General features: G+C 43.8%; 1 protein-coding gene across 4 annotated transcripts in view; it reads left to right on the plus strand.

Moving 5' to 3' along the window:
- Window positions 1-871: 871 nt before the first annotated feature.
- The window catches only part of glg1a (golgi glycoprotein 1a), a 43,149-nt gene continuing 16,437 nt past the window's right edge, over window positions 872-27,583 (plus strand). For 2 of the 4 annotated variants that reach the window (XM_039674594.2, XM_089127688.1), the window contains exons 1-13: window positions 872-1,210; window positions 16,566-16,595; window positions 16,867-16,953; window positions 17,028-17,243; window positions 18,432-18,638; window positions 18,712-18,783; window positions 19,774-19,960; window positions 20,139-20,350; window positions 21,476-21,597; window positions 21,920-22,021; window positions 23,040-23,193; window positions 23,291-23,329; window positions 24,223-24,360. In XM_039674594.2, the coding sequence (XP_039530528.2) occupies window positions 908-1,210; window positions 16,566-16,595; window positions 16,867-16,953; window positions 17,028-17,243; window positions 18,432-18,638; window positions 18,712-18,783; window positions 19,774-19,960; window positions 20,139-20,350; window positions 21,476-21,597; window positions 21,920-22,021; window positions 23,040-23,193; window positions 23,291-23,329; window positions 24,223-24,360 (1,869 nt within the window). In that variant the 5' untranslated portion in view covers window positions 872-907. The remainder of the gene's footprint in view (window positions 1,211-16,565; window positions 16,596-16,866; window positions 16,954-17,027; window positions 17,244-18,431; window positions 18,639-18,711; window positions 18,784-19,773; window positions 19,961-20,138; window positions 20,351-21,475; window positions 21,598-21,919; window positions 22,022-23,039; window positions 23,194-23,290; window positions 23,330-24,222; window positions 24,361-27,583) is intronic. The other 2 variants (XM_039674595.2, XM_089127689.1) reach the window with 1 other exon arrangement.

A 27,583-nucleotide genomic window follows, 5' to 3' on the forward strand; every position in this document is an offset into this window, starting at 1 on the left:
CAGGCGAATGATGCATGAACAAGATATTAATAAAACTAAAGTTTCCTGTAGAAAGTAAACGTGCCGTCCTCTAGGGGGCGAATTCTCCCTTCAAACAAATTCGCTTTATTTAATTATTTTATTAGAAGATTCATTTGCTCTATAAAATACATATTTCAATGTTGTTTCCAGAAATATTGCCTGACATAAAATGAAAATCCAAAACAAGACTTACGATACATTTATTTAAAATAAACATTTCCCAGTAATCAGAAACGATTGTGATTGGCCCATCCTCATCAACGCTGAGAAGAGCAACACGCACCAGCTGACCACACCATCCAGCAACAGCAATCGCGTCCTGGCCAAAGTTTACATCTGAATAATGCCACCAATAACCGTATAGTTGTTTGATTGAGAGTACATTACACGGTATAAGTTGAATTATTAAAATACTTAGACTCATTGTACCTGACCAGTTAAAGACAAGTTCGGGATATCCAAGCCCCGCCCACTTTCCGAACTGCTAATTCCCTCCATTATCTTCCTTTTATTTATTCATTATTATCAATGCACCATGAACCAGAAAAATACGAGACATATTCATTCAAAGCGAATAAAGTAAAAATAAAAACAGAGCCAGAGGACGGGAAAAAGTGTGCTACTTTATACAACAGCATATTTGCTAACAAGGCTATAAGCTCTAATTTCCTTTTTACTTGAGCAATTACACAAAACAGAACAATAAAGCTTGAAATCATGATCCGCAATTCAGTATTTATTTCCACAGAGAACTAGCGAATCATACTACAGCGACGGATTTCTCTCATGAATATTAAGAAGCCTACGCCACGACGTCAGCGCGTGCTGATTAATATTCATGAGCGCGCTCTTCGGCGTAGTAGGATTGGTAACTCAGCTGAGGAAGATGGCGGCGTGTGGACGTGTTCTGCGGCTCCTGCTGGTGCTCTTCATCTCCGGCTCGATCTGCTCTGCTCGGGAGGCCAAACCAGCGCTCGGAGACGGCGATATCCCCGCGGGCATCAGCGAGAGAGCCCGGAACCCCGCGGGGGATGCGAAGGCCGCGGACGGTCCGCAGGCGGGCCGCAGGAGCTCAGGCTGGAGGCTGGCGGAGGAGGAGGCCTGTCGGGAGGACGTGAGCAGGATCTGCCCCAAACACTCCTGGAACAACAACCTGGCCGTGCTCGAGTGCCTGCAGGACCGCAAAGACGTAAGGACATGTTTATACACGCAGCGTCTGCGATTTAAAGCGCGTATAACGCACCACCACCAGTCTAATAGTGCGTAACGTTACAACAACACACATCTGGACCTGCAGCGTCTTCCTGCGACACTCAGAAGTTGTAGATCACACACAGTCTATAGATGTCGACGGAAGCAGGGCTGGCTTGAGAATAAATAGCAGATATTCAGTAACTAAACGGCTTTTTGTCAAGAAAGGGCCTTTAAATATCACATACATGCAGGTTTGGGGGTGTTCAATGTTTTAAATCTGGTTATCGTGATTTAATATAGATGGGAAATGTGTTTTCTGTTTATGCCTGTGCTTTAAACCGTTAAAAGCTGTTTTGCAACTCGCCGATACGCCAGATATGCGGCGTGACGTCAGCACGTGCACTCCGATGACTTTTTTTATGACTAATAATAAATACCGATAACTAGCGATGGGGAAATATCTAAAGCTAGCAAATTATATGAGTGGAATGACTTCTGCTAAAGTTGGCATGAAATCAATACATAATGTGTTTAAAATTGAATTAAAATCGATATATTTTGAACGTTTGATCCTACAAAATGGTGCACTTTGAGAGCTCCGAATTAAGAGTTTTAACTCCTTTACAGTGCAAAATGATCAAAGAAAATGCATTGACTTGTACCTGGACTTTAAAGCGGTTAAAACATCTTTTAGTCTCAGTGGCAATAACCATTTATTGCAATATAAATGAACTATTTTTTACTTTACTGGTAAGGAAATGAATTATTTTTTCCTGATTTATTTACTTGCAGAAGATAACTCCTTGAGCTTTTATTTAGGAGAAATTTTGGCACTTATTGGCAAAATAAAACGTTAGAGACCTTTGTTGGGCTATAAGTTTTACATTTTGGATTCATTATGAAACAGTGGCACAAAATGGGAAAGACTGAATGAATATCTGATAAATGTGCTGAAGTTGAGTATTATTACCCCCTCTCCGACCCTGTTATTGCTTTGGGGATAATCCGACACACACACACACACACTCGTCACAGTACAGCAGAATCGGTTGATTGCGCCCCTCGATGGCACCACAGATGCCCATCATCTCAGAGTGACTGGTCTGGTGTCTTGCCCATCGTTTTCCCAATATTGTAACTCGTGTGTTATTTATTTTACTCGTGTGTGTTCTGTTGTGGAGATTCCTTTAGTTGTTCGACTTGACTGACTTGTTTTAGGACTTCTTCACACAAATATGAATCCTGCTGACTGTTTGTCAAAGATTAGACGTTGTTGAAACCGCACTGATGTGGAGTCGCGGCACGAACACAAACGCCATGTGTAATAATGATTCTGAAGTGTGTGTGCTGTTCACTGGCAGTGTTTGGTCAGATCTGTGTGTGTGATGTGGGTCGGGTCATTAGTTCTTAGTTACTGATTACACACACACAACACTTGTTGTAGAGTCCGTGTCAGTGTGAGCTGTACTATAAGGCCAATCGCTCAGTCGGACACAGTTCCTCATTGTTATTAATAAAGCCACTTTGTTTACTTGATGATTGATGGTCTTCCGGAGGCTAAAGGCCCTGTAGCTTCTGTAAAAATACAGTTTTCTGAACCGAAAGCCTGACCCAGCCGGAGAGAGAGATGGTGCTGAGCTCGGACTGGACTGTGGGCTTCTCTCCCCCATGTCTCGCTGTGATCATGCATGGTTATAAACGTGAGCGCTTGTGTTCTTTTCACTTGAGTTAGAGATTACAGATGCAGGAGATTGCTCAGAGACACTCTGTATTTCAAAGGCTTTCAGCCACGATAAACCCTGCTGAAGGACGACTCTGGGGCGAGCGGGTTTCTCTCTTTGATTGGATTTGGAGGCTGTTTTTAGTAACATTGACCCTGAGAACGAAGAGTTAGACATCCTGATCAAGGCCTTCACGGATCATGTGTCTGTGACTCTGTGAGTGTGTTCACACCAGACGGAAACATTATAATCTGAGAACTGAAGCCTATCCGGAAGTGCAAAAACTGCAATCGGGAATCCGCTAGACTAGAGGAGGTCCCAAAAGGAGCAAATACCCACAGACCCTGTGTTCAAATACCTCGTGTTTCACAGCATAAATTCATGTTTTTACAGGTGCGTCCCATAGACTTTTATTGTATTTTTCTATCCACAAGTTTCCGAGGGGCGCTCCTGTAAAAAATAAAGTGGGTGAAACTTCCGGTGAGGCGGCGGGAGTAGCGTTCCAATGGTGTTTTGTGTGTTCGTTAGCGAAGAGGCTAGCTGTTTTTCGGAGAATTATTTTACTATTTAAAGACGCAAATCTTTATGAGAGATGTCGTTACGGAGCTCAGGGGCAACATGTGCTGTTCGTGGTTGTATGTATAACCGGACTAAACTAATTCAGTGGCTTAAACGTGATTGTTTTGAACATAACCTGAAAACGAAATCAGAGTGATCCTTCCAACGACTGTAGTTTCCATCACCTCCCAAAAGACGACGAATCTTCCTGTGTACATTTGTTTAAATTCTTAATGTTCTATAAACTCTATCAGCATGTGATTGGCTGTTCACTACTGATGTTACACCTAAACTCAGGATCAAAGCCTGTATTGACAGAATACCAAATATATTAGGAGCACATTCATTTTTAATTTTGAATAAACTCCAAAGCACAATGACTAAGTGTGTATTTTTTATTTTAATTGTTTGTCAGCTCGCACAACTGTCCGTCACCATGCCTTGATGAGTATTGATTATTAATAATGTTATTATAATACTCCCAATCAGCTACTGCCGAGGGTAAAGGTACTGTTATTTCACCCTTTTTAATTTCGTTGAGGTTGTGTTTCCACATCGTTAGCTAGTTTGGATCGCTATAACTTGAATGACTGTCAACTGTTGAATGAACGAGTGTGAAGTATGACAAGTCGCGCTTTGTTTACTTCCAACCGGAAGACGCGCCCACTTCTGACGCAAGGCCTCATGGGGCGTAGGAAACTTGTGGATATGTCCCGAGTGTGAGGGGGGTGAACTTTTTTCTAACTCGTTAGAATCGTATTTAGAAATAAAATGTATGCCATATAAGGGCGTGGTTAGCTTTGATTGACAGCTGATAACGGGCTGCACCGAGTAGACATAAGACATCATACCACCTCTGTATCCTCTCTGGACATTTGTATCGAAATATCCTACATAAATGGGTTGCTCTGCTATAAACGGCACTAACCGACACTGTAGGAGTACATCGGGACATTTTTTCCAGCCAGTGTTATTCCACTTCTATTCTTCACGTAGTTGGCACTATTTAGCATGAATGTTTGTGGGCAGTGGCACTGCAACAGTTAGCATTAAATCGCCTCAGATAAGTTACTTTAACTGATGTTTGAAACGCCAGATGAATAAATGTAATATGTCCCACAGTGCAGTGTTCTTCAGCAGCTTTGCAGGGAATGTAAGCCATAGACTGTAGAAGTAGCCTGCCGGTCGATCTCGTAACGGGACAGATAGCTTATTTTAGCTTATTAGCTTAATTATTAGCTTAATAGCTTATTTACCCATATGTGGATTGGCCAGAGGGAGAAAATCACGTTGTAGTCCTACAGCAGAAGTGTTTGCATTACTGTGAACAACATGGCGGCCAGAGGTGGACCGGAACAACACGCATTTACTTGAGTATTATTATTTCTGGAAGCTTTTAACTGTAACTCCGCTGCGTTTCTGTGGAGGTCCTCGAGGAGACGGTAGTGCCGTCAGTCGGGAGGATTGTGGATATGAAAGTCAGGAGCCCGACTGATGTTGGTTTCTGACGGCAGCACGGTTTTCATCTGCAATCATGACTTTTGCGTAAACATACACGCCACTTTCGAGTGATTCCGCTTGTCTGTACACGCCGTCAAATGTCCGCGCGAAACGTAGCAAAATGTAGATCTACATCTGGGGATATTTCTTTCCTAGGATGGTAAGGGAACAGCCATAAATGCCATTAACCCCAGTGACGGTTAGGTTTAGGGACGGGGTTGAGGTAAGTCATATTTATATATACAGTAATAACGTTAAGTCAACGGCGTTCATAAACACGCTGAAAAGCGATTATGCGTCTTGATAGCACGCCGAAAATGGAAATACGAATTGGCGTGTCATACACGCGCTACTCTGTCATTTTCAAGGCTGGGTTTTGTCTTCTGAATGCAAATGTTGTCAGTTTTGGAGCACACTATCTTATAGATTACAGTAATGCTGACATATTCATACTAAAAGCCAGACCTCTTTGCACTCTTAGAGGAGCGTTGTGGACGCTGAGTGTACTTGTTCAGTCTCGCATGCGGTTCACTACTGGACCTGCTCGAGGAGTAAAGCTGATATTGATATGAGGACAGGCACAGGTATTTCATACAGCAATGCAACAATAATAAAACAATGCATTGACTTCTGATACTGAAGTACTTCTACTTCTGTACTTTTACTGTCTTTACCACCTTTACCTGTAAGAGTGTTTTGAACAGTAGGATCTGCTCGTCCAGCTCTGAGAGGAGGTGTGTGTGTGTGTGTGTGTGTGTGTCCAGAAGGCACTAAATGTGAAGACACTGACCCTGTTCTAATAAAGATCAGGATCAAGTCCTCATGGTTCGAGAGACTCTAAAGAGAGAGTTATTATGGAGGAAGAAAATGTGGTTATTGTGTTTATACACATTTTAAAATGTGGTCTTGAAGCGGCCATGATGACGCTCTCTCGCTTTATACTGCTGTTGAACTTCCCCTTTAAAGTTGCTGTTCTGGACTCCTCATCTCTCTCTCTGCAGTGTTTTGCAGTGTCATCATCATAATCCGTCACACAGTAGTCCAAGTTAACGCTCGATCAGCTGTCATGTTGGGAAATATTGCTCTTGTTCATGCCAAGCACAAGAGCTTCCTCTTGTGAGAGACACTAATAAAAGCTGTATGACGTTTATTAGAGATGAAGATAGCCAGTGTTGTTGGTCATGTGTAGGGATGCACCGATATGAACATTTTGGCCGATACCGATAACCGATAACGCTTTATATTCGAAAGCCGATAACCGATATATCGGCCGATAAATCTAAATCCAATTTTTATATAATTTTCGAAATCCTGATTGCAAAAACAAAAGTCTCACAATTAAAATCCATCCCCTAACACAATTGTAATGTTCTCATTATAATTTCATGTAGCTGATATGACAGCACATTTTGCACTTAACTATATTTTCCTTTTTGATTCCAATCATATTTCAAGCAATTAAGATCAATCACGTTGAACAGTGTGCATATTAAAGGGTTAGTTCACCCAAAAATGAAAATTAAGTCATTAATTACTCACCCCCATGCTGTACCAACCCCGTAAGACCTTCGTTTGTCTTCGGAACACAAATGAAGATATTTTTGATTAAATTTGAGAGCTGTATAACTACCACATTGGCTCCTAAAGGACTGCCTCTTGACGGCCCAGAAAGTCAATGAAGAAAAGGTTTAAATATCCCAAGTGACTACCGTGGCTCAACTATATGTTTATCAAGCGACGCGAATACTTTTTGTGCGAAAAAACAAACAAAAATAACGAGTTTATTCGACTATTTCTTTTCTTCCTTGTAGGCCAGAACGAGACTTCCTTAGATTTCCACGACGCATGCGCGAGAATTGCGATCTGCTACTTCAGATCGCAAATCTCGCGCATGCATCGCAATTCTCGCGCATGCGTCGTGGAAATCTAAGGAAGTCTCGTTTCTGGCCTACAAGGAAGAAAAGAAATAGTCGAATAAACTCGTTATTTTTGTTTGTTTTTTCGCACAAAAAGTATTCGCGTCGCTTGATAAACATATAGTTGAGCCACGGTAGTCACATGGGATATTTAAACATTTTCTTCATTGACTTTCTGGGCCGTCAAGAGGCAGTCCCTTAGGAGCCAATGTGGTAGTTATACAGCTCTCAAATTTAATCAAAAATATCTTCATTTGTGTTCCGAAGACGAACGAAGGTCTTACGGGGTTGGTACAGCATGGGGGTGAGTAATTAATGACTTAATTTTCATTTTTGGGTGAACTAACCCTTTAAGTGTCTCAGGTGTCAAGTGTTGAAGGAAATAATTCATCATTTATCAGCTTTAATATATCAGCCAAATTTTATTATCGGGCCGATAACGATAACATAAAAATGAGCAAATATCGTCCGATACCGATATGGTGGCCGATATATCGTGGTGGCCGATATATCGTGCCGATATACAGTGTGATTTTGTTCATCAAGACTGAATTTGAGTGAAATAACGTCACTATACCACGTGATAACGTTCTCCTCCACCAAAAACTGAAAGCCTAATAAGTTTAATTAGTGCTTGTTGTACTTTATTTCACCTGATCTGTAATTACGCTGTTATAATGGATGTTTGTGGTCAAATATTGAACTCGTGGCGTATAAAGGCAGTGCTCTGAGCCTTTGACTCGGTCACATGATCAGATGAGTCCACACCGGATGAGCGAGGCCAGATCTGTGTTTGCATCTACTCTTCACACATCTCGAACACACACACTGCCAAAGCTTTAAAGTCAATACCACACACTGCTGATCTTGGGATGGGCCGTAACTTTAGCCTAGTCGTCCAACAGCTGTTTGATATTTTTAAGAGTAGCTTTAGCTGAGTTTAGTTAGCTTAGTAGATCATTTACTTAACCCTTTGCAGCACCAGTGCTTGAATGATCCACGGGTGTTTTTGGTGAATTAAAGGCATTTCGAGTTTCTGCGTCCGGTTATAGTTGAGCTCCTTCAACCGGTTTGTGAACTCGGGGAATTCTCAAACATTTTTGGAGTTAGGGAAAGAAAATCCAAAGACCCGCTCATATTTATGACAGGGATTGAGTACAAAGTTAATGTGCGAGTGGCTAATGAAATATTTTTGCAGAAATGTTCTCCACCCAGGGTCAGGGATTTCTAAATAGCCAACTGAGGTCTCAAAAGTGGTCTTGCTTGGGATGCCAACCCCGAGGAAGTTTTGATGTTCTTGATCTACACATGTGCATTTTAAGGTGTTTTAAGGCCCCACAACTGGATAACTATAGCTTTAGTAGCAGGGCAGTGGGCAGTGGCTTACATTTTTTTGTCAAGATGACCGTTTAAATTTTACAATGAATGATCCACATACAAAATGGAAATGCAGAATGTATATGATTGTTGGCTAAATCAAAACTCAATCGCGTAATGAGAGAGGTTTTAATGATTATGCCTATTCTGCACACAAACACAGCCTAGTCTATATTTAAACAATAGTAATGGCAATTGTTGTTAAATTGAGCTCATACCCACTGTAATTAGGTAAACAACATATAGTATATAATAATATAATGTTATCTCATTGGCACAGGAGGCTTCTCTTGACCTCTAGCTATTTCCTTTCCCAAACTGAGCTTTGATTGATAGTTTGCAATCTAACCGTTTCAGTCGTTCGTTTAAAACTTCTATCTAAAACAGCTGTTTAGTTTAGCTATTTAGGCCTACATCTTATCTCGCACTTTACGGCCGTTAACTGAAGCGTCGTGCGGGGAGCTTCTGTGAACATAAGAACAGGGCTTTGAGTTCATCTCCGACTCAAACATTTTGACATTGACGAGCTGTTGTTGTTGTTGTACATCATCGTGATGTACAATATTCTTGCAGCACCTAATTAAGTTAATATTAGGCAATTATTTCACAACTTTCATTATATACCTCGGGGACCTCAATTATGGGTACGGCCCTGTCCTATGCACTTTTATTTTGATATGATCAAGCTTCTAATATCAAATCAGCTGAGCTAGAACTGACATAATGTGCACGCACGCGAGACGCCGACGCGATTATTTGGGATTTTATCCTCAGCAGTGAAAACTAACGAATACTCTTATTTATGGTCATACGGATAAGACACAGAGTACATCATTTCAAAACAGTAAAGTGTCCATTTTTTTATTTGTGTATAGGGCATAAAAAAAAAAAGTTTGGTTCCGGTTGGTTGTCAGTTGAGGTCATGGGTCAGTAGGGACTTTTTTTTTTTTTTTTTTTCAGTGGCAGGAAGGGATGGGTAGGAAATTATTCAGGGCTCGACATTAGAGGGATAGTTCACAAAATTATTTTTTGATATGTACCTCAAGGGCATCCAAGATGTAGGTGTTTTTGTTTCCGCAGTATTTTCAATTTTGACATTTTTAGGTCAAACCCAAAAATATCAAAATTGAAACTACTGTGGAAACAAAACACAGGTGGATGCCCTTGAGGTAAGATAAAACATATCAAAAAATAATTTCAAAGTGAACTATCCCCTTAAGCCTTTTCACGTGCTTGTCCTCCGGACAAGTAAGTAAATCTGTCAATCACTTGTCTGAGTAAAAAAGTTGCTTGTCCGGATTTTTTAAATGTATTTATTTTTTTATTCTGAAGCAATATTCTCATCAGTGTTCAATCAGCTTTGATATTTAAAAAGGCATATTGTAATATCTGCACCTTTAAGGGCACCCCCTCCCCCAATATTATTAAATGCCCTATAGTGTCTTATTATTCTAAATAATTGAATTTATTGATCAAATTTAGGAATTTAAAATAAAAGATGAAGCATACTGTTACCCTAGGTAGGGCTGATCAAATTAAATCATTTACACTGAAAAATTACAATTTCATAAAATAATGTTATGAAATTGATTTAAATGTGCAAATAAGAAATATTGGAAAGAATTATACTAGGCTACTTATAAACATAACACTAAACTGCCAATAGGTGGCGGCAGGTGGCCGTATAAATGAGTGAGTTATTGATTCATTAATTCTAACGATTCGTTCAAACGGTTGATTCATTCAAGAATGAGACAGATGTTTATGAATGGGTCATTGAATCTTTGACTCAACCGATTCGTTCAAAATGCTGAATCATTCAGTAATGAAAACAGGATGAGTTCCTGTGAGATGCGTCGTGGTTCTGCTGTGACTTTTCTTTGGAACTATTTTCGCTGCTGAAATGGAACAAAAACACCCAATATTGCTTATAAAAAGTGTTTATTGAACTGTTGTAGGAAATCAATGTCACTTTTTCAATCGTGATGGTATTCAGGAAAAAAATTGAGGCTCCGCTCATGTGTGTAGATTTCTCTGCGCGAGCGTCAACAGCGCAACCTTACCATCAGTAATACAGTAGGCCTGCATTTATTATCCACAATCGATCGCAACTTGCAATAAATGTAATAAAATCAGAATCATTCTCTCGGTTTAGTGATTCCCTAGTTATTTTTTTTTTGTTATTGATGCTCTAATCAGTCTACTTGTCCGTTGGGGCGAGTAAAATTCTCTTTTACTTGTCCTTCAAAAATCCATTTGTCCCGGAAAAGCGGACAAGTTAGACGGGCTCTGGAGATACGAACCGCGGCAGGTTAGAGTGTTTTGGATTGCATAAAATAATGAAAGAAACGAACAAATACATGGCGAAAGAAGTGGTAGACCGCAGAAGATGGGATTGGGATCATGATTGGAAATGGGATGATTTTTAATAAAACTATGCGGATGGAGGTATTAGTATGTGGTGTGTGCATACCTATGAATGCATGTATTTGTATGTGTGCAAATATAAATAAAAGTGTCCTAAATGACAAAAAAAAGACTTGTATGTATTATAGTTCAGTTTGGCGAACGATATCTGCCTCGTTTGTTAATAGCATTGCTGGAGGACAAGATGCATCTTGCATCGCGTGCTATAAAAAGTATAGATGGTATAAATTTATAGTTCACCTCAAAGTTTTTTTATTTGTGTATTTATTTAATTTTTATTATTTCTTCCCCAAGCTCATAAAATAAATGTGGGTTGCACATAAATTGACAAGGTCGGTCGGAAACCGGAAACAATTTTTTTTTTATGCCTAGGCTACAATATAAATGACTACAAAATGTCATACCTTTAAAAAATAAAGAAAACATCTCCAAAGTTAATCTACTTTCTGGCGCACGTTACGCAAAATCAACCAAAACACAGCGAATAGTCTACTATTCGCACCAACACGAGAACAGATGATCTATAGAAATCTTGAAGTGTCTGCTTTGTATTATTTGACGTTAAATGCATTATATAAGCACTTGTGTGATCCCCGATCGCTGTTGTCCGTGTGTGATCCCTGATCGCTGTTGTCCGTGTGTGATCCCTGATCGCTGTTGTCCGTGTGTGATCCCTGATCGCTGTTGTCCGTGTGTGATCCCTGATCGCTGTTGTCTGTGTGTGATCCCTGATCGCTGTTGTCCGTGTGTGATCTCTGATCGCTGTTGTCCGTGTGTGATCCCTGATCGCTGTTGTCTGTGTGTGATCCCTGATCGCTGTTGTCCGTGTGTGATCCCTGATCGCTGTTGTCTGTGTGTGATCTCTGATCGCTGTTGTCCGTGTGTGATCCCTGATCGCTGTTGTCCGTGTGTGATCTCTGATCGCTGTTGTCCGTGTGTGATCCCTGATCGCTGTTGTCCGTGTGTGATCCCCGATCGCTGTTGTCTGTGTGTGATCTCTGATCGCTGTTGTCCGTGTGTGATCCCTGATCGCTGTTGTCCGTGTGTGATCCCCGATCGCTGTTGTCTGTGTGTGATCCCTGATCGCTGTTGTCCGTGTGTGATCCCTGATCGCTGTTGTCTGTGTGTGATCTCTGATCGCTGTTGTCTGTGTGTGATCCCTGATCGCTGTTGTCCGTGTGTGATCTCTGATCGCTGTTGTCCGTGTGTGATCCCTGATCGCTGTTGTCCGTGTGTGATCCCCGATCGCTGTTGTCCGTGTGTGATCCCTGATCGCTGTTGTCTGTGTGTGATCCCCGATCGCTGTTGTCTGTGTGTGATCCCTGATCGCTGTTGTCCGTGTGTGATCCCTGATCGCTGTTGTCTGTGTGTGATCTCTGATCGCTGTTGTCCGTGTGTGATCCCTGATCGCTGTTGTCTGTGTGTGATCTCTGATCGCTGTTGTCCGTGTGTGATCCCTGATCGCTGTTGTCCGTGTGTGATCCCCGATCGCTGTTGTCTGTGTGTGATCTCTGATCGCTGTTGTCCGTGTGTGATCCCTGATCGCTGTTGTCCGTGTGTGATCCCTGATCGCTGTTGTCTGTGTGTGATCCCTGATCGCTGTTGTCCGTGTGTGATCCCTGATCGCTGTTGTCTGTGTGTGATCTCTGATCGCTGTTGTCCGTGTGTGATCCCTGATCGCTGTTGTCTGTGTGTGATCTCTGATCGCTGTTGTCCGTGTGTGATCCCTGATCGCTGTTGTCCGTGTGTGATCCCCGATCGCTGTTGTCTGTGTGTGATCCCTGATCGCTGTTGTCCGTGTGTGATCCCTGATCGCTGTTGTCCGTGTGTGATCCCTGATCGCTGTTGTCTGTGTGTGATCTCTGATCGCTGTTGTCTGTGTGTGATCCCTGATCGCTGTTGTCCGTGTGTGATCTCTGATCGCTGTTGTCCGTGTGTGATCCCTGATCGCTGTTGTCCGTGTGTGATCCCCGATCGCTGTTGTCCGTGTGTGATCCCTGATCGCTGTTGTCTGTGTGTGATCCCTGATCGCTGTTGTCCGTGTGTGATCCCCGATCGCTGTTGTCTGTGTGTGATCTCTGATCGCTGTTGTCTGTGTGTGATCTCTGATCGCTGTTGTCCGTGTGTGATCCCTGATCGCTGTTGTCTTTGTGTGATCCCTGATCGCTGTTGTCCGTGTGTGATCTCTGATCGCTGTTGTCCGTGTGTGATCTCTGATCGCTGTTGTCCGTGTGTGATCTCTGATCGCTGTTGTCCGTGTGTGATCCCTGATCGCTGTTGTCTGTGTGTGATCTCTGATCGCTGTTGTCCGTGTGTGATCTCTGATCGCTGTTGTCCGTGTGTGATCCCTGATTGCTGTTGTCTGTGTGTGATCTCTGATCGCTGTTGTCTGTGTGTGATCCCTGATCGCTGTTGTCCGTGTGTGATCCCCGATCGCTGTTGTCCGTGTGTGATCCCTGATCGCTGTTGTCCGTGTGTGATCTCTGATCGCTGTTGTCTGTGTGTGATCCCTGATCGCTGTTGTCCGTGTGTGATCCCCGATCGCTGTTGTCCGTGTGTGATCTCTGATCGCTGTTGTCCGTGTGTGATCCCTGATTGCTGTTGTCTGTGTGTGATCTCTGATCGCTGTTGTCTGTGTGTGATCCCTGATCGCTGTTGTCCGTGTGTGATCCCTGATCGCTGTTGTCCGTGTGTGATCTCTGATCGCTGTTGTCTGTGTGTGATCTCTGATCGCTGTTGTCCGTGTGTGATCTCTGATCGCTGTTGTCTGTGTGTGATCTCTGATCGCTGTTGTCCGTGTGTGATCTCTGATCGCTGTTGTCCGTGTGTGATCCCTGATCGCTGTTGTCCGTGTGTGATCCCTGATCGCTGTTGTCTGTGTGTGATCCCTGATCGCTGTTGTCCGTGTGTGATCCCCGATCGCTGTTGTCTGTGTGTGATCTCTGATCGCTGTTGTCTGTGTGTGATCTCTGATCGCTGTTGTCCGTGTGTGATCTCTGATCGCTGTTGTCCGTGTGTGATCCCTGATTGCTGTTGTCTGTGTGTGATCTCTGATCGCTGTTGTCTGTGTGTGATCCCTGATCGCTGTTGTCCGTGTGTGATCTCTGATCGCTGTTGTCCGTGTGTGATCTCTGATCGCTGTTGTCCGTGTGTGATCCCCGATCGCTGTTGTCCGTGTGTGATCCCTGATCGCTGTTGTCCGTGTGTGATCTCTGATCGCTGTTGTCTGTGTGTGATCCCTGATCGCTGTTGTCCGTGTGTGATCCCCGATCGCTGTTGTCCGTGTGTGATCTCTGATCGCTGTTGTCCGTGTGTGATCCCTGATTGCTGTTGTCTGTGTGTGATCTCTGATCGCTGTTGTCTGTGTGTGATCCCTGATCGCTGTTGTCCGTGTGTGATCCCCGATCGCTGTTGTCCGTGTGTGATCTCTGATCGCTGTTGTCCGTGTGTGATCCCCGATCGCTGTTGTCCGTGTGTGATCTCTGATCGCTGTTGTCCGTGTGTGATCCCCGATCGCTGTTGTCCGTGTGTGATCTCTGATCGCTGTTGTCCGTGTGTGATCCCTGATCGCTGTTGTCTGTGTGTGATCCCCGATCGCTGTTGTCTGTGTGTGATCCCTGATCGCTGTTGTCCGTGTGTGATCCCTGATCGCTGTTGTCTGTGTGTGATCTCTGATCGCTGTTGTCCGTGTGTGATCCCTGATCGCTGTTGTCTGTGTGTGATCTCTGATCGCTGTTGTCCGTGTGTGATCCCTGATCGCTGTTGTCCGTGTGTGATCCCCGATCGCTGTTGTCTGTGTGTGATCCCTGATCGCTGTTGTCCGTGTGTGATCCCTGATCGCTGTTGTCTGTGTGTGATCTCTGATCGCTGTTGTCTGTGTGTGATCCCTGATCGCTGTTGTCCGTGTGTGATCTCTGATCGCTGTTGTCCGTGTGTGATCCCTGATCGCTGTTGTCCGTGTGTGATCCCCGATCGCTGTTGTCCGTGTGTGATCCCTGATCGCTGTTGTCTGTGTGTGATCCCTGATCGCTGTTGTCCGTGTGTGATCCCCGATCGCTGTTGTCTGTGTGTGATCTCTGATCGCTGTTGTCTGTGTGTGATCTCTGATCGCTGTTGTCCGTGTGTGATCCCTGATCGCTGTTGTCTTTGTGTGATCCCTGATCGCTGTTGTCCGTGTGTGATCTCTGATCGCTGTTGTCCGTGTGTGATCTCTGATCGCTGTTGTCCGTGTGTGATCTCTGATCGCTGTTGTCCGTGTGTGATCCCTGATCGCTGTTGTCTGTGTGTGATCTCTGATCGCTGTTGTCCGTGTGTGATCTCTGATCGCTGTTGTCCGTGTGTGATCCCTGATTGCTGTTGTCTGTGTGTGATCTCTGATCGCTGTTGTCTGTGTGTGATCCCTGATCGCTGTTGTCCGTGTGTGATCCCCGATCGCTGTTGTCCGTGTGTGATCCCTGATCGCTGTTGTCCGTGTGTGATCTCTGATCGCTGTTGTCTGTGTGTGATCCCTGATCGCTGTTGTCCGTGTGTGATCCCCGATCGCTGTTGTCCGTGTGTGATCTCTGATCGCTGTTGTCCGTGTGTGATCTCTGATCGCTGTTGTCCGTGTGTGATCCCCGATCGCTGTTGTCCGTGTGTGATCTCTGATCGCTGTTGTCCGTGTGTGATCTCCGATCGCTGTTGTCTGTGTGTGATCCCTGATTGCTGTTGTCTGTGTGTGATCTCTGATCGCTGTTGTCTGTGTGTGATCCCTGATCGCTGTTGTCCGTGTGTGATCCCTGATCGCTGTTGTCCGTGTGTGATCTCTGATCGCTGTTGTCTGTGTGTGATCTCTGATCGCTGTTGTCCGTGTGTGATCTCTGATCGCTGTTGTCTGTGTGTGATCTCTGATCGCTGTTGTCCGTGTGTGATCTCTGATCGCTGTTGTCCGTGTGTGATCCCTGATCGCTGTTGTCCGTGTGTGATCCCTGATCGCTGTTGTCTGTGTGTGATCCCTGATCGCTGTTGTCCGTGTGTGATCCCCGATCGCTGTTGTCTGTGTGTGATCTCTGATCGCTGTTGTCTGTGTGTGATCTCTGATCGCTGTTGTCCGTGTGTGATCTCTGATCGCTGTTGTCCGTGTGTGATCCCTGATTGCTGTTGTCTGTGTGTGATCTCTGATCGCTGTTGTCTGTGTGTGATCCCTGATCGCTGTTGTCCGTGTGTGATCTCTGATCGCTGTTGTCCGTGTGTGATCTCTGATCGCTGTTGTCCGTGTGTGATCCCCGATCGCTGTTGTCCGTGTGTGATCCCTGATCGCTGTTGTCCGTGTGTGATCTCTGATCGCTGTTGTCTGTGTGTGATCCCTGATCGCTGTTGTCCGTGTGTGATCCCCGATCGCTGTTGTCCGTGTGTGATCTCTGATCGCTGTTGTCCGTGTGTGATCCCTGATTGCTGTTGTCTGTGTGTGATCTCTGATCGCTGTTGTCTGTGTGTGATCCCTGATCGCTGTTGTCCGTGTGTGATCCCCGATCGCTGTTGTCCGTGTGTGATCTCTGATCGCTGTTGTCCGTGTGTGATCCCCGATCGCTGTTGTCCGTGTGTGATCTCTGATCGCTGTTGTCCGTGTGTGATCTCGGATCGCTGTTGTCCGTGTGTGATCTCTGATCGCTGTTGTCCGTGTGTGATCTCGGATCGCTGTTGTCCGTGTGTGATCCCTGATCGCTGTTGTCCGTGTGTGTGATCCCTGATCGCTGTTGTCCGTGTGTGTGATCCCTGATCGCTGTTGTCTGTGTGTGATCTCTAATCGCTGTTGTCCGTGTGTGATCCCTGATCTATTGTGTAACTCCTGCTGTTCTCCTTCTCTCTCCAGGACACCGAGATCGCCTCAGACTGCAATCATGTAAGTCTTCACACAGCACGACCCACACACACTAGCTGCACTTTAGCACACACTCAGCCGTAGAAATGAAGTTTTTTTTTATTTTTTTTATTTTTTTGTGTGGTTTGCTGAGACAGAACTGTTATTCACACTTTAAACATCTTTAATTTTCAAGTTAGTTTTTTTTTTTACCTATTGACTTGTTTACTGTTATTTATTGTTTTAAATATTTCTTGTATTACTTTTATGATTAATGATGTGCAGTGAGTAAATCTCCCGGTGTTTCCTCCAGCTGCTCTGGAACTACAAGCTGAACCTGACGACTGACCCGAAGTTCGAGTCCGTGGCCGTCGAGGTGTGCAAGACCACCATCAATGCGGTGAGTACACACACACACACACACGCTCTCTCTTGCCACAGTACACACCCTCATCACCCTAACCCCCTCCCCAGATCAAGGAGTGTGCCGCTGAGGAGCGTGGGAAGGGCTACCTGGTGTCGTGTTTAGTGGACCACCGCACCAACATCTCCGAGTACCAGTGTGACCAGTACATCACCAAGATGACCAGTATAGTGTTCAGCGACTACAGGCTGATCTGTGGCTTCATGGACAAGTGTAGAGACGACATCAACAAGCTGCACTGCGGGAGCGTCACCACGGGGGAGAAGGTAAAGCGCACTGCACTCTGGGTAACTCGGCCTGAGCCTTTTTACAGGAAGGATGTAACACTTTTTTTTAAAACCAGAACTTCCTGTTTGATATCTTTAGTATCTCTGCCAGTCTGTGTAACATTACTGTCAAATACCGAACTGAACAAACACTGTAAGATTACAAACATAGTTTTGATCATTTAAATGTGTCTGTGCGTATGTGTCAAACAGTTCTGCCACAAATTAACAGCTGGAAAAAGTAATAGTTAATTAGTTTTAGTACATTAATTCGAAATTCTGCCTTTGCAACTATTAACACTCCCAGTTTAATACATTTAATTACACTGTTAAATATGAGTTAGTGAATATCCATTTGTCATACGGTCGATTATAAAGTGGAGATGCCTTCAATTCTCTTGAAGCTTTTTAAACTATGGGTTTGTTTTCATTGATATATTGGTTTGGTTATCAGTCCTAATGCGACGAGCATCGGTTGATGATGTCCAGCGGTTTGCTTCAGTGGTCAGTCATTGGTCATTTGATCAGCTCATTCAAATTTAATTTACACAACTTTTCATCCCAAACCAATAACACTTTTGTTCATTTTTGAAACACTTTGGAGTTATTTTTAATGAAACCTTCCAGTTCATAAAGACGTCATAAAAATAATCTGTATGAATTGAGAGATTTAGGGTTTCTGAAGACACTCTTGCTTTATATGATGAAGGGATTTACTTCATTATGTAAATGCAAACTCGAACTTTCTTGCTTGATGCGTGACAACCAATAAGAAGGCATGCACAATATATCGCCCACCGTATATGTTCATTTTTAATGTTATTATTGTCATCGGCCGGATTCTCTTTTCGGGCCGATGACAATAATAACATTAAAAATGAACATATACGGTGGGCGATATATTGTGCATGCCTTCTTATTGGTTGTCACGCATCAAGGTTTATTAATGGGTTATTTCCTTCAACTGAGACGCTTCAAAAAAGCAAGATGCAGTTCATGTGCGGCGCAGGTCTGTCATAAGCAAAGATAGTTTTGCTTTAAACTGTTCAAACAGCACTCGAACACTGTGTTTTGTAACTCTTATGGGTTTTGAGTGAACATCTCGGCGTGACCCACGTGTGCTCAGCTGTGTCCAGGACAAGCGTTTGCTGAGGTTTGAGGTTGTGTGTTCCTCCTCTCGTCCCGCAGGACCTGCACTCCCAGGGCGAGGTGATCTCGTGTCTGGAGAAGGGCCTGGTGAGCGAGGCTGAGGCCGAGGAGGATGGCAAGTCCGGCATCAAAGACGAGTGCAAGAAGGCCATCATGCGTGTGGCCGAGCTCTCGTCCGACGACTTCCACCTGGACCGACACCTGTACTTCTCCTGCCGCGAGGACCGCGAGCGCTTCTGCGAACACGTGAGCCGCCACCCCACACGCCCACGCTTCTGCATGCTAATGCTAATGCTAATGCCGTGCCTCTTACTTCTAGACTGCAGCCGGAGAAGGAAAGGTCTACAAATGCCTGTTCAACCACAAGTACGAGGAGAGCATGTCTGAGAAGGTGCGTTTGCTTCAGTCCTTTACCAGCTGAGGCTCGTCTTCCTCTTCCTCTTCCTCCTTTACGAGCAGTTTTACAGCTAAGGAGGCCCTTCAGTTGGAAATGACAGGATAAGGAGTTCATTATTTTAGAGTAGACATGACCAGGTTATGGATACGAGATGCCGGATTGGACATTCACGACTCGCTCAGTCCTATTTATTTAAAAGGGGAAGAGAAACCGGTTTGGGATTTGTGTAAGAATTTCACGTGTAAAACATACTTTAATAGAACGTCCTTTTTAAAACAATATTACACAACATCTTTATTCAGAAAATATACAAATTGTAATTAAAAAAAAAAAAAAAAAAGGTTCTCCAGGAATAATTTTAGAATTGAGAAATATAAAAAAATTATAAATGTATGATTTTATTGTATATTGATTTTTATTTTTATTTTATGAATTTTTTTTTTTTTTTTTAAAGAAAAAAATTAAATTATTGGGAACAGTGTTTTGAATTGATTGTAATCAGAATTATTTTTCAAAATTTAAATACTGTTGATTTGGATGAATTTAGCTATTGCTGTTGATTTGGCATTAAATCATAAATAAGTTAATAAATTCTACAATAGTATATAACACTGAAATAACACTAACTCATTAAAATATTAAAGTTAATTTTCATCTTGGTTTAAGTAATTTTCTTGTCATTTTAACTGGTTTTATTTATGTTAAATTAAACTATCCAAAACCCACTAGACCAATGCTCTATATGTTTGCTTTGCACATTTGTGAGGGACCACAGTTATTCATTATCTCAACTCCCATGATCCCGCGCTCCGTCATCAAGCTACGCCTGTGTTGGTTTTGAATAAGCGTCCTCTAGTGGTGAAACTGTGCCTTTAACATTTATATTATTTCAAGTTGATCAAGTATTCATTTCTCTAACAATTTAAATGAGAAGCGTTTCCCAGTAAATTATTCTGCTTGTGTGTGTGTGTGTGTCCCGCACAGTGCAAGGACGCTCTGTCCACTCGCCAGAAGCTGATCGCTCAGGACTACAAGGTCAGCTACTCACTGGCTAAAGCCTGTAAACCGGACCTGCGTAAATACCGCTGCAACATGGACACCGCGATGCCTCGAGCGCGCGAAGCCAAGCTCTCGTACCTGCTCCTGTGCCTGGAGGCGGCCGTACACCGCGGTGAGTCTCACACACACACGCACACACACACACACACACACACCTGTGCCTGGAGGCGGCCGTACACCGCGGTGAGTCTCACACACACACACTCTGCCCCCTACAGCTGTCTCTCTCTCTGTCCGTCTCTACAGTGTGACTCAGTGTCTCTCTCTCTCTCTCTCTCTCTCTGCCTCAGGTCAGACCGTGAGTGGCGAGTGTCAGGGGGAGATGCTGGACTACAGGCGGATGCTGATGGAGGATTTCTCGCTGAGTCCCGAGATCGTGCTGCACTGCCGAGGGGAGATCGACACACACTGCTCCGGCCTGCACCACAAGGGCCGAACCCTGCACTGCCTCATGAGGGTGTCCCGGGAAAAGGGCATCCTCGAAGGACACTGCCAGAAAGCTGTGAGTTTCAGTTACTGCGCTAGTTTATCTGCTCGAGATATTCAACATTCAGTATTAGCGACTGGCCAGTTAATGTCTGATATTTTGCACAGTATTTTTTTGCTAGGGGCGCTCCGGAATTTCAGCCAGAGAAAAATGTCGGCCAATAATGGCATTTTGTGTTTTTGGCCGAAAGAGCAAGGTGTCCGCTCAGTGTTCAGCGCTGTCTGTCGCTCTGAGCTAATGAACGGCCCGCAGCACAGCTCAATCCAGAAGCACGCTTTCATTTCACTTTCGTTTGTCGTTTGACACGTCTCATATTCAGGAATGCAGCTCTTATCAGTTGGGCACTTCTAACTAAATTTAGTCTCACCGGCAGGAAAAAAGGTTGCAAAATGCCACCATTTAGTCGCTGGCTGGAAGCCTGGGTGGATATAGGGGTTATATAGAGATGATATAGAGATGGATATAGGGGTTATATAGGGATATGGGTGGATGTAGGGATGATATGGGGTGGATATACAGATGATAGATATAGATATAGGGAGGATATACAGATGGATATAGGAATGATATATTATAGGGATGATATACAGATGGATATAAGGATGATATAGGGGTGGATATAGGGGTTATATAGAGATGGATACACAGATGGATATAGGGGTTATAGGGATGATATAGAAGTGGATAGAGATGGATACACAGATGGATATAGGGATTATAGGGGTGATGAACAGATGGATATATGGATGATATAGGGGTGGATATAGGGAAGATATAGAGATGATATAGGGATGAAATAGGGATTAATATAGGGCTGATATAGAGATGGAAAGGGATGGATGAATTGAAGAGATTAATAGTTAAATTTTGCAGTTGTAATATATTACTACTATGTGTTTAATTGGGGCATATTAATAATTTTATAATAAATGAATTTATTTCTGATAAAAACATGCATACATACTGTAAAAATACTGAAAAAATCTGAAGATAATTGTGTGCGTTTGTTTCAGTAGTTCCTGATGAATGAACCGAGGCTGATTTAAATCATGAACAAAGTCATGAGAGATTCTTTCATGTTCAATAATGCAGCGGCTGATGAATGACACTCATAACTGTGTGTGTGTGTGTGTCCCTCAGCTCCAGACGCTGATTCAGGAGACGGACCCCGGGGCCGACTATCGCATCGACCGGGCCCTGAACGAGGCCTGCGAGTCCGTCATCCAGACCGCCTGCAAACACATCCGAAACGGAGACCCCATGTGAGTGTGTGTGAGATGACCAGGTCAATCGAGTCACGTACTCATCCTCTACGCTACAAACGTGAACATTACGTGGAACAAATGAGTGCTTTTATTAATGTCAGGGATGACTGGCATATTTGTGTTTCTGTAGCAAGACCTGTTGTGTTGCCTCAGGCACTGAAGAAGTCCGAGCGAACCAGTTTTACCATAAACTTTCCAGAACGTTGATTGGTCTTTACATTTGACCTTCTTTCTGTTCAGGAATAGAAACGTTGAAGGTGAAGTGTGTAGTCCAGGTATTTTGTCAAGTATGTGTGTGTGTGTGTGTGTGTGTATGCAGGATCCTGTCGTGTCTGATGGAGCATCTGTACACTGATAAGATGGTTGAAGACTGTGAACACAGACTGCTGGAGCTGCAGTACTTCATCTCCAGAGACTGGAAGTGAGTCACAAAACAGAGCCACTATAAATTCCACAATTTTAATTGAACAAAATCCAGTGAAAAACTTTCACATACACTTCAAGTACTTCCGTATTTGTCTTTTTCACCATTCTTCAGGTAGAATTCAGGAATGTGTCTCTGTGTAACACAGTTTTAAGGAATGTTACTTGATTGAGCAAGATTGAGCACATATTGCAGAATCGGCTAAATATTATGATGGCAATATTTGATAATCCCAGTAAGTTTAACTGGAACTGCACGATTAATTGTTTAAAGATGGTGATCTTATTCCTGAATTCAGTGATTCTTCTGTATGAAACCTTTGACTCGTCCATTTTGCGTTATCATGAAACCGCTTCAGTCTATTCAACATCACAGTATCATTGAACATCTGAATTATTATGAGACAGAAATAGAGAAGTGTTTGTATACAATTTTACAGTTCGGATATAAACACTGATGTCTACGGTAGCGATCTTTAGAAATAAACTTGATGCTTTAAATGAATATTGCATCGTTTTGCCAGTAGGTGGCGTCAGGAGACTGATAATAACAGATGTGTTTGTCATTTAATTATTCATTCAGTCATCTAGTAATGAAAGTGAAGTCTTTATGAGCTCATTGAATCATTCACAAAATATCTTTTTTAAATGCATTTAATTTAAACTATTTTTAAAAAATAGCCTGTGTCAATTAATTTTGTCAGAGCCTCTAGTAAATGGTGTTATTTTGCCCTTATGTCTGTTCTATTCACAATCGTGATCTTTATTTTAAACAAGCAAAAATTGTGCTTCTCAGTTTATCCAGAATCGTGCAGCATTTTGTCTTCTTTATTATGGTTTGTTTTGAGAAGGTTTTTGTTTTGTTTTTTGCATTTTGTTTGGTTTGGTGTTGCTTTAGTTTGTTGAAGGTTAATTTTATGTCAGAACATTTGTTCATGTCACACACAACTTTGAGAGTTCCTGTTCATTTATCTGTGATATACCTGAACACGTGTTTTCTGCGGTTCTGTTGGCAGACTGGACCCCATCCTGTACAAGAAGTGCCAGAACGACGCGGCCCGCATCTGTCACACTCACGGCTGGAACGAGACGAGCGAGTTCATGCCTCCCGGAGCCGTCTTCTCCTGCCTGTACCGGCACGCGTACCGCACCGAGATGCAGGGGCGACGGGTACGAGTAACACACACACACACACACTGCTGTATCAGACTTTAGCACTGAGAAACTTCTCCATAGCTTATCTGAGGCTTCCTCAATGCAACCGTAGGCTTCGTCAGACTCAGAATCTTCTGAAGTCAGTTCGGATGTGAGTATATCTGATTTCTTCAAAGAGCTGGATCTCACAAACCTGTCAAGAACATGTCTAGGTTGCATTTCACATCCAAAAATGAATACATTTAGCATTCAAACAGTTTTTGTACCAATTTATGCACTGACACATTATTTCATGTAAATTTAAGGACCCTCCCTTAATTCTCATTACCGTAATTTGAGGAAAAAACATCACCGCACTGAGACACACACACACACAATGTGTATTTATATAGTTTATACTTCATGCTTATTTGTATTAACTTTCATTTATGCTGATTTGAATCTAAAATTAAAAAAATAATGTGTCTGTGCAGAAAATATTAACGTCTCAAATTATTACAACAAAATGTTGTGATATGACCGGGTTATGTTCTTGCCAGGCCTGGCGATGTTCATTCACTCTGAGAGTAAACATGCTTAAGCTACAAACACATGCTTTCTGCTAAACTATCAGGGACCAATCAAAGTCTTCCTCCTTTTCGAGACTGAAATCACATGAATGATGTTGTGGGCTTTAAATGACTGGTAGTGATTGATAGGAAATTCACTCCAATGATGAGGGTCTTGGGAGATCTCTAAACAGACACTGTGATTGAATGATTTCCGTGGTAACGTGTCTCACACACACACAGATTGCTGTTTTAGCAGTTCAGCTGAATCTGGAACTAGCAGTCTGTGTGTGTGTGATCGAAGGGTTGTAACTTGTGGATGTGTTTGGTATCTGTGTGTGTGTGTGTGTGTGCAAATGTATCAGTCGCTCAGCAGTTGTCCCGGGACTGTAAGACTGAGGTCCAGAGGATTGTGTGTGTGTGAGAGAGAGAGAGAGAGAGAGAGAGAGAGAGAGAGAGAGAGAGAGTGTGTGCTAACGCATCAGTCGCTCTGCAGTTGTCCCGGGACTGTAAGACTGAGGTTCAGAGGATCCTGCACCAGAGGGCTCTGGATGTGAAGCTGGACCCGGATCTTCAGCATCGCTGTATGACGGACCTGGGGAAGTGGTGCAGTGAGAAGACTGAATCTGGACAGGTTAAACACAAACACACACACACACACACACACACACACACACACACACTCACACACACTTTACTGCACTCATTTCACACTGTAACTCACTTTCCCATACATATTTTGTATCTTTAAAATGGTCAGTGGTTTTGTTTTTCTGTTAATTTTATGAGATTTACAGTTTTTGTAGCCATTGCTAAAACATAGGACGTGTAAACATTCATGTCTTGGTTATACATATCTCACTTAAACACACTTTATAATATTAACAAGTATAATTCATAAGAAAACTACAGCAGAGTGGGTAATGAGGCTAAAATGTGAGACTGCTGTCCCTTTAAGAGTGAACGCACTGATCCTCTACACTGATCCACTGATCCACTGCACTGATCCTCTACACTGATCCACTGCAACGATCCACTGCACTGATCCACTGCAACGATCCACTGCAATGATCCTCTACACTGATCCACTGATCCACTGCAATGATCCACTGATCCACTGCACTGATCCTCTACACTGATCCACTGATCCACTGCAATGATCCACTGATCCACTGCACTGATCCTCTACACTGATCCACTGCACTGATCCTCTACACTGATCCACTGCACTGATCCTCTACACTGATCCACTGCACTGATCCTCTACACTGATCCACTGATCCACTGCACTGATCCTCTACACTGATCCACTGATCCACTGCACTGATCCACTACACTGATCCACTGATCCACTACACTGATCCACTGCACTGATCCTCTACACTGATCCACTGATCCACTGCACTGATCCACTACACTGATCCACTGATCCACTACACTGATCCACTGCACTGATCCACTACACTGATCCACTGATCCTCTACACTGATCCACTGCAATGATCCACTGATCCACTAGACTGATCCACTGCACTGATCCTCTACACCGATCCACTGATCCACTGCAATGATCCACTGATCCACTAGACTGATCCACTGCACTGATCCTCTACACTGATCCACTGATCCACTGCAATGATCCTCTACACTGATCCACTGCAATGATCCACTGATCCACTAGACTGATCCACTGCACTGATCCTCTACACCGATCCACTTCACTGATCCACTGCAACGATCCACTGATCCACTGCACTGATCCACTGATCCACTGCAATGATCCTCTACACTGATCCACTGCAATGATCCACTGATCCACTAGACTGATCCACTGCACTGATCCTCTACACTGATCCACTTCACTGATCCATTGCAACGATCCACTGATCCACTGCACTGATCCACTGATCCACTGCAACGATCCTCTACACTGATCCACTGCACTGATCCACTGATCCTCTACACTGATCCACTGCAATGATCCTCTACACTGATCCACTGCACTGATCCTCTACACTGATCCACTGCACTGATCCTCTACACTGATCCACTGATCCACTGCACTGATCCTCTACACTGATCCACTGATCCACTACACTGATCCACTGCACTGATCCTCTACACTGATCCACTGCAATGATCCTCTACACTGATCCACTGCAATGATCCACTGATCCACTAGACTGATCCACTGCACTGATCCTCTACACCGATCCACTGATCCACTGCAATGATCCACTGATCCACTAGACTGATCCACTGCACTGATCCACTACACTGATCCACTGATCCACTACACTGATCCACTGCACTGATCCTCTACACTGATCCACTGCAATGATCCTCTACACTGATCCACTGCAATGATCCACTGATCCACTAGACTGATCCACTGCACTGATCCTCTACACCGATCCACTGATCCACTGCAATGATCCACTGATCCACTAGACTGATCCACTGATCCACTGCAATGATCCACTGATCCACTAGACTGATCCACTGCACTGATCCTCTACACTGATCCACTGCAACGATCCACTGATCCACTGCACTGATCCACTGATCCACTGCAACGATCCTCTACACTGATCCACTGATCCACTGCAATGATCCTCTACACTGATCCACTGCAATGATCCACTGATCCACTAGACTGATCCACTGCACTGATCCTCTACACCGATCCACTGATCCACTGCAACGATCCACTGCACTGATCCACTGATCCACTGCACTGATCCACTAGACTGATCCACTGCAATGATCCTCTACACTGATCCACTGCAATGATCCACTGATCCACTAGACTGATCCACTGCACTGATCCTCTACACCGATCCACTGATCCACTGCAACGATCCACTGCACTGATCCACTGATCCACTGCACTGATCCACTGATCCACTGCAACGATCCGTGCAGTGGGACCGTGCAGTGGGATAGAGGATCAGTGCAGTGGACATTCAGATCCACTGCACTGATCCTCTACACTGATCCACTGCAATGATCCACTGATCCTCTGCACTGATCCACTGATCCACTGCACTGATCCACTGATCCTCTACACTGATCCACTGCAATGATCCACTGATCCACTGCAATGATCCACTGATCCTCTGCACTGATCCACTGATCCACTGCACTGATCCACTGATCCTCTACACTGATCCACTGCAACGATCCACTGCACTGATCCACTGCACTGATCCACTGCAATAATCCACTGATCCACTGCAATAATCCACTGATCCACTGCAATAATCCACTGATCCACTGCAATGATCCTGCTTTTGCTTTCTTTACTGTTCATGTTCAGTTAACACACAACTAAATGTGTATACTGGGATACTTGCCAAGATGAATATTTTGACACAATTTTGACGCAAGACTTGAAAGAGTTCCATCCAGTGTGCTTCTGATGTGCAGTTCTCACACACAACTCCTCTCTCACACACACACACGACTCCTTAAACACAACTCCACACACGACTCCTCTCACACACACACAGACACACAAACACGACTCCTCACACACAGACACACACACACACGACTCCTCAAACACAACTCCACAAACACGACTCCTCTCACACACACACACAAACACGACTCCTCTCTCACACACACACTCACACACACACAACTCCTCACACAGCGCATGTGTGTTCTTTCACGTGTTCCTGCGCTTGAATGTTTAAAAGATGTCTGTGCTAAACTTGTTTTGGCTGTGATTAGTGTCTGCTGAGCTGCCCGAGTCCACAGTAATGGAGTTAGACGAGTTCAGTCGGCTCTTGTGGGATCGCTCCGTGTAGAGGGTGCAGTAACGCTCTACAGACTCACGGGACACCAGCAGAT

The sequence above is a fragment of the Pimephales promelas genome, chromosome 25 (assembly GCF_988280905.1).
Source record: "Pimephales promelas chromosome 25, fPimPro1.hap1.1, whole genome shotgun sequence".
Classification (NCBI taxonomy): Eukaryota; Metazoa; Chordata; class Actinopteri; order Cypriniformes; family Leuciscidae; genus Pimephales; species Pimephales promelas.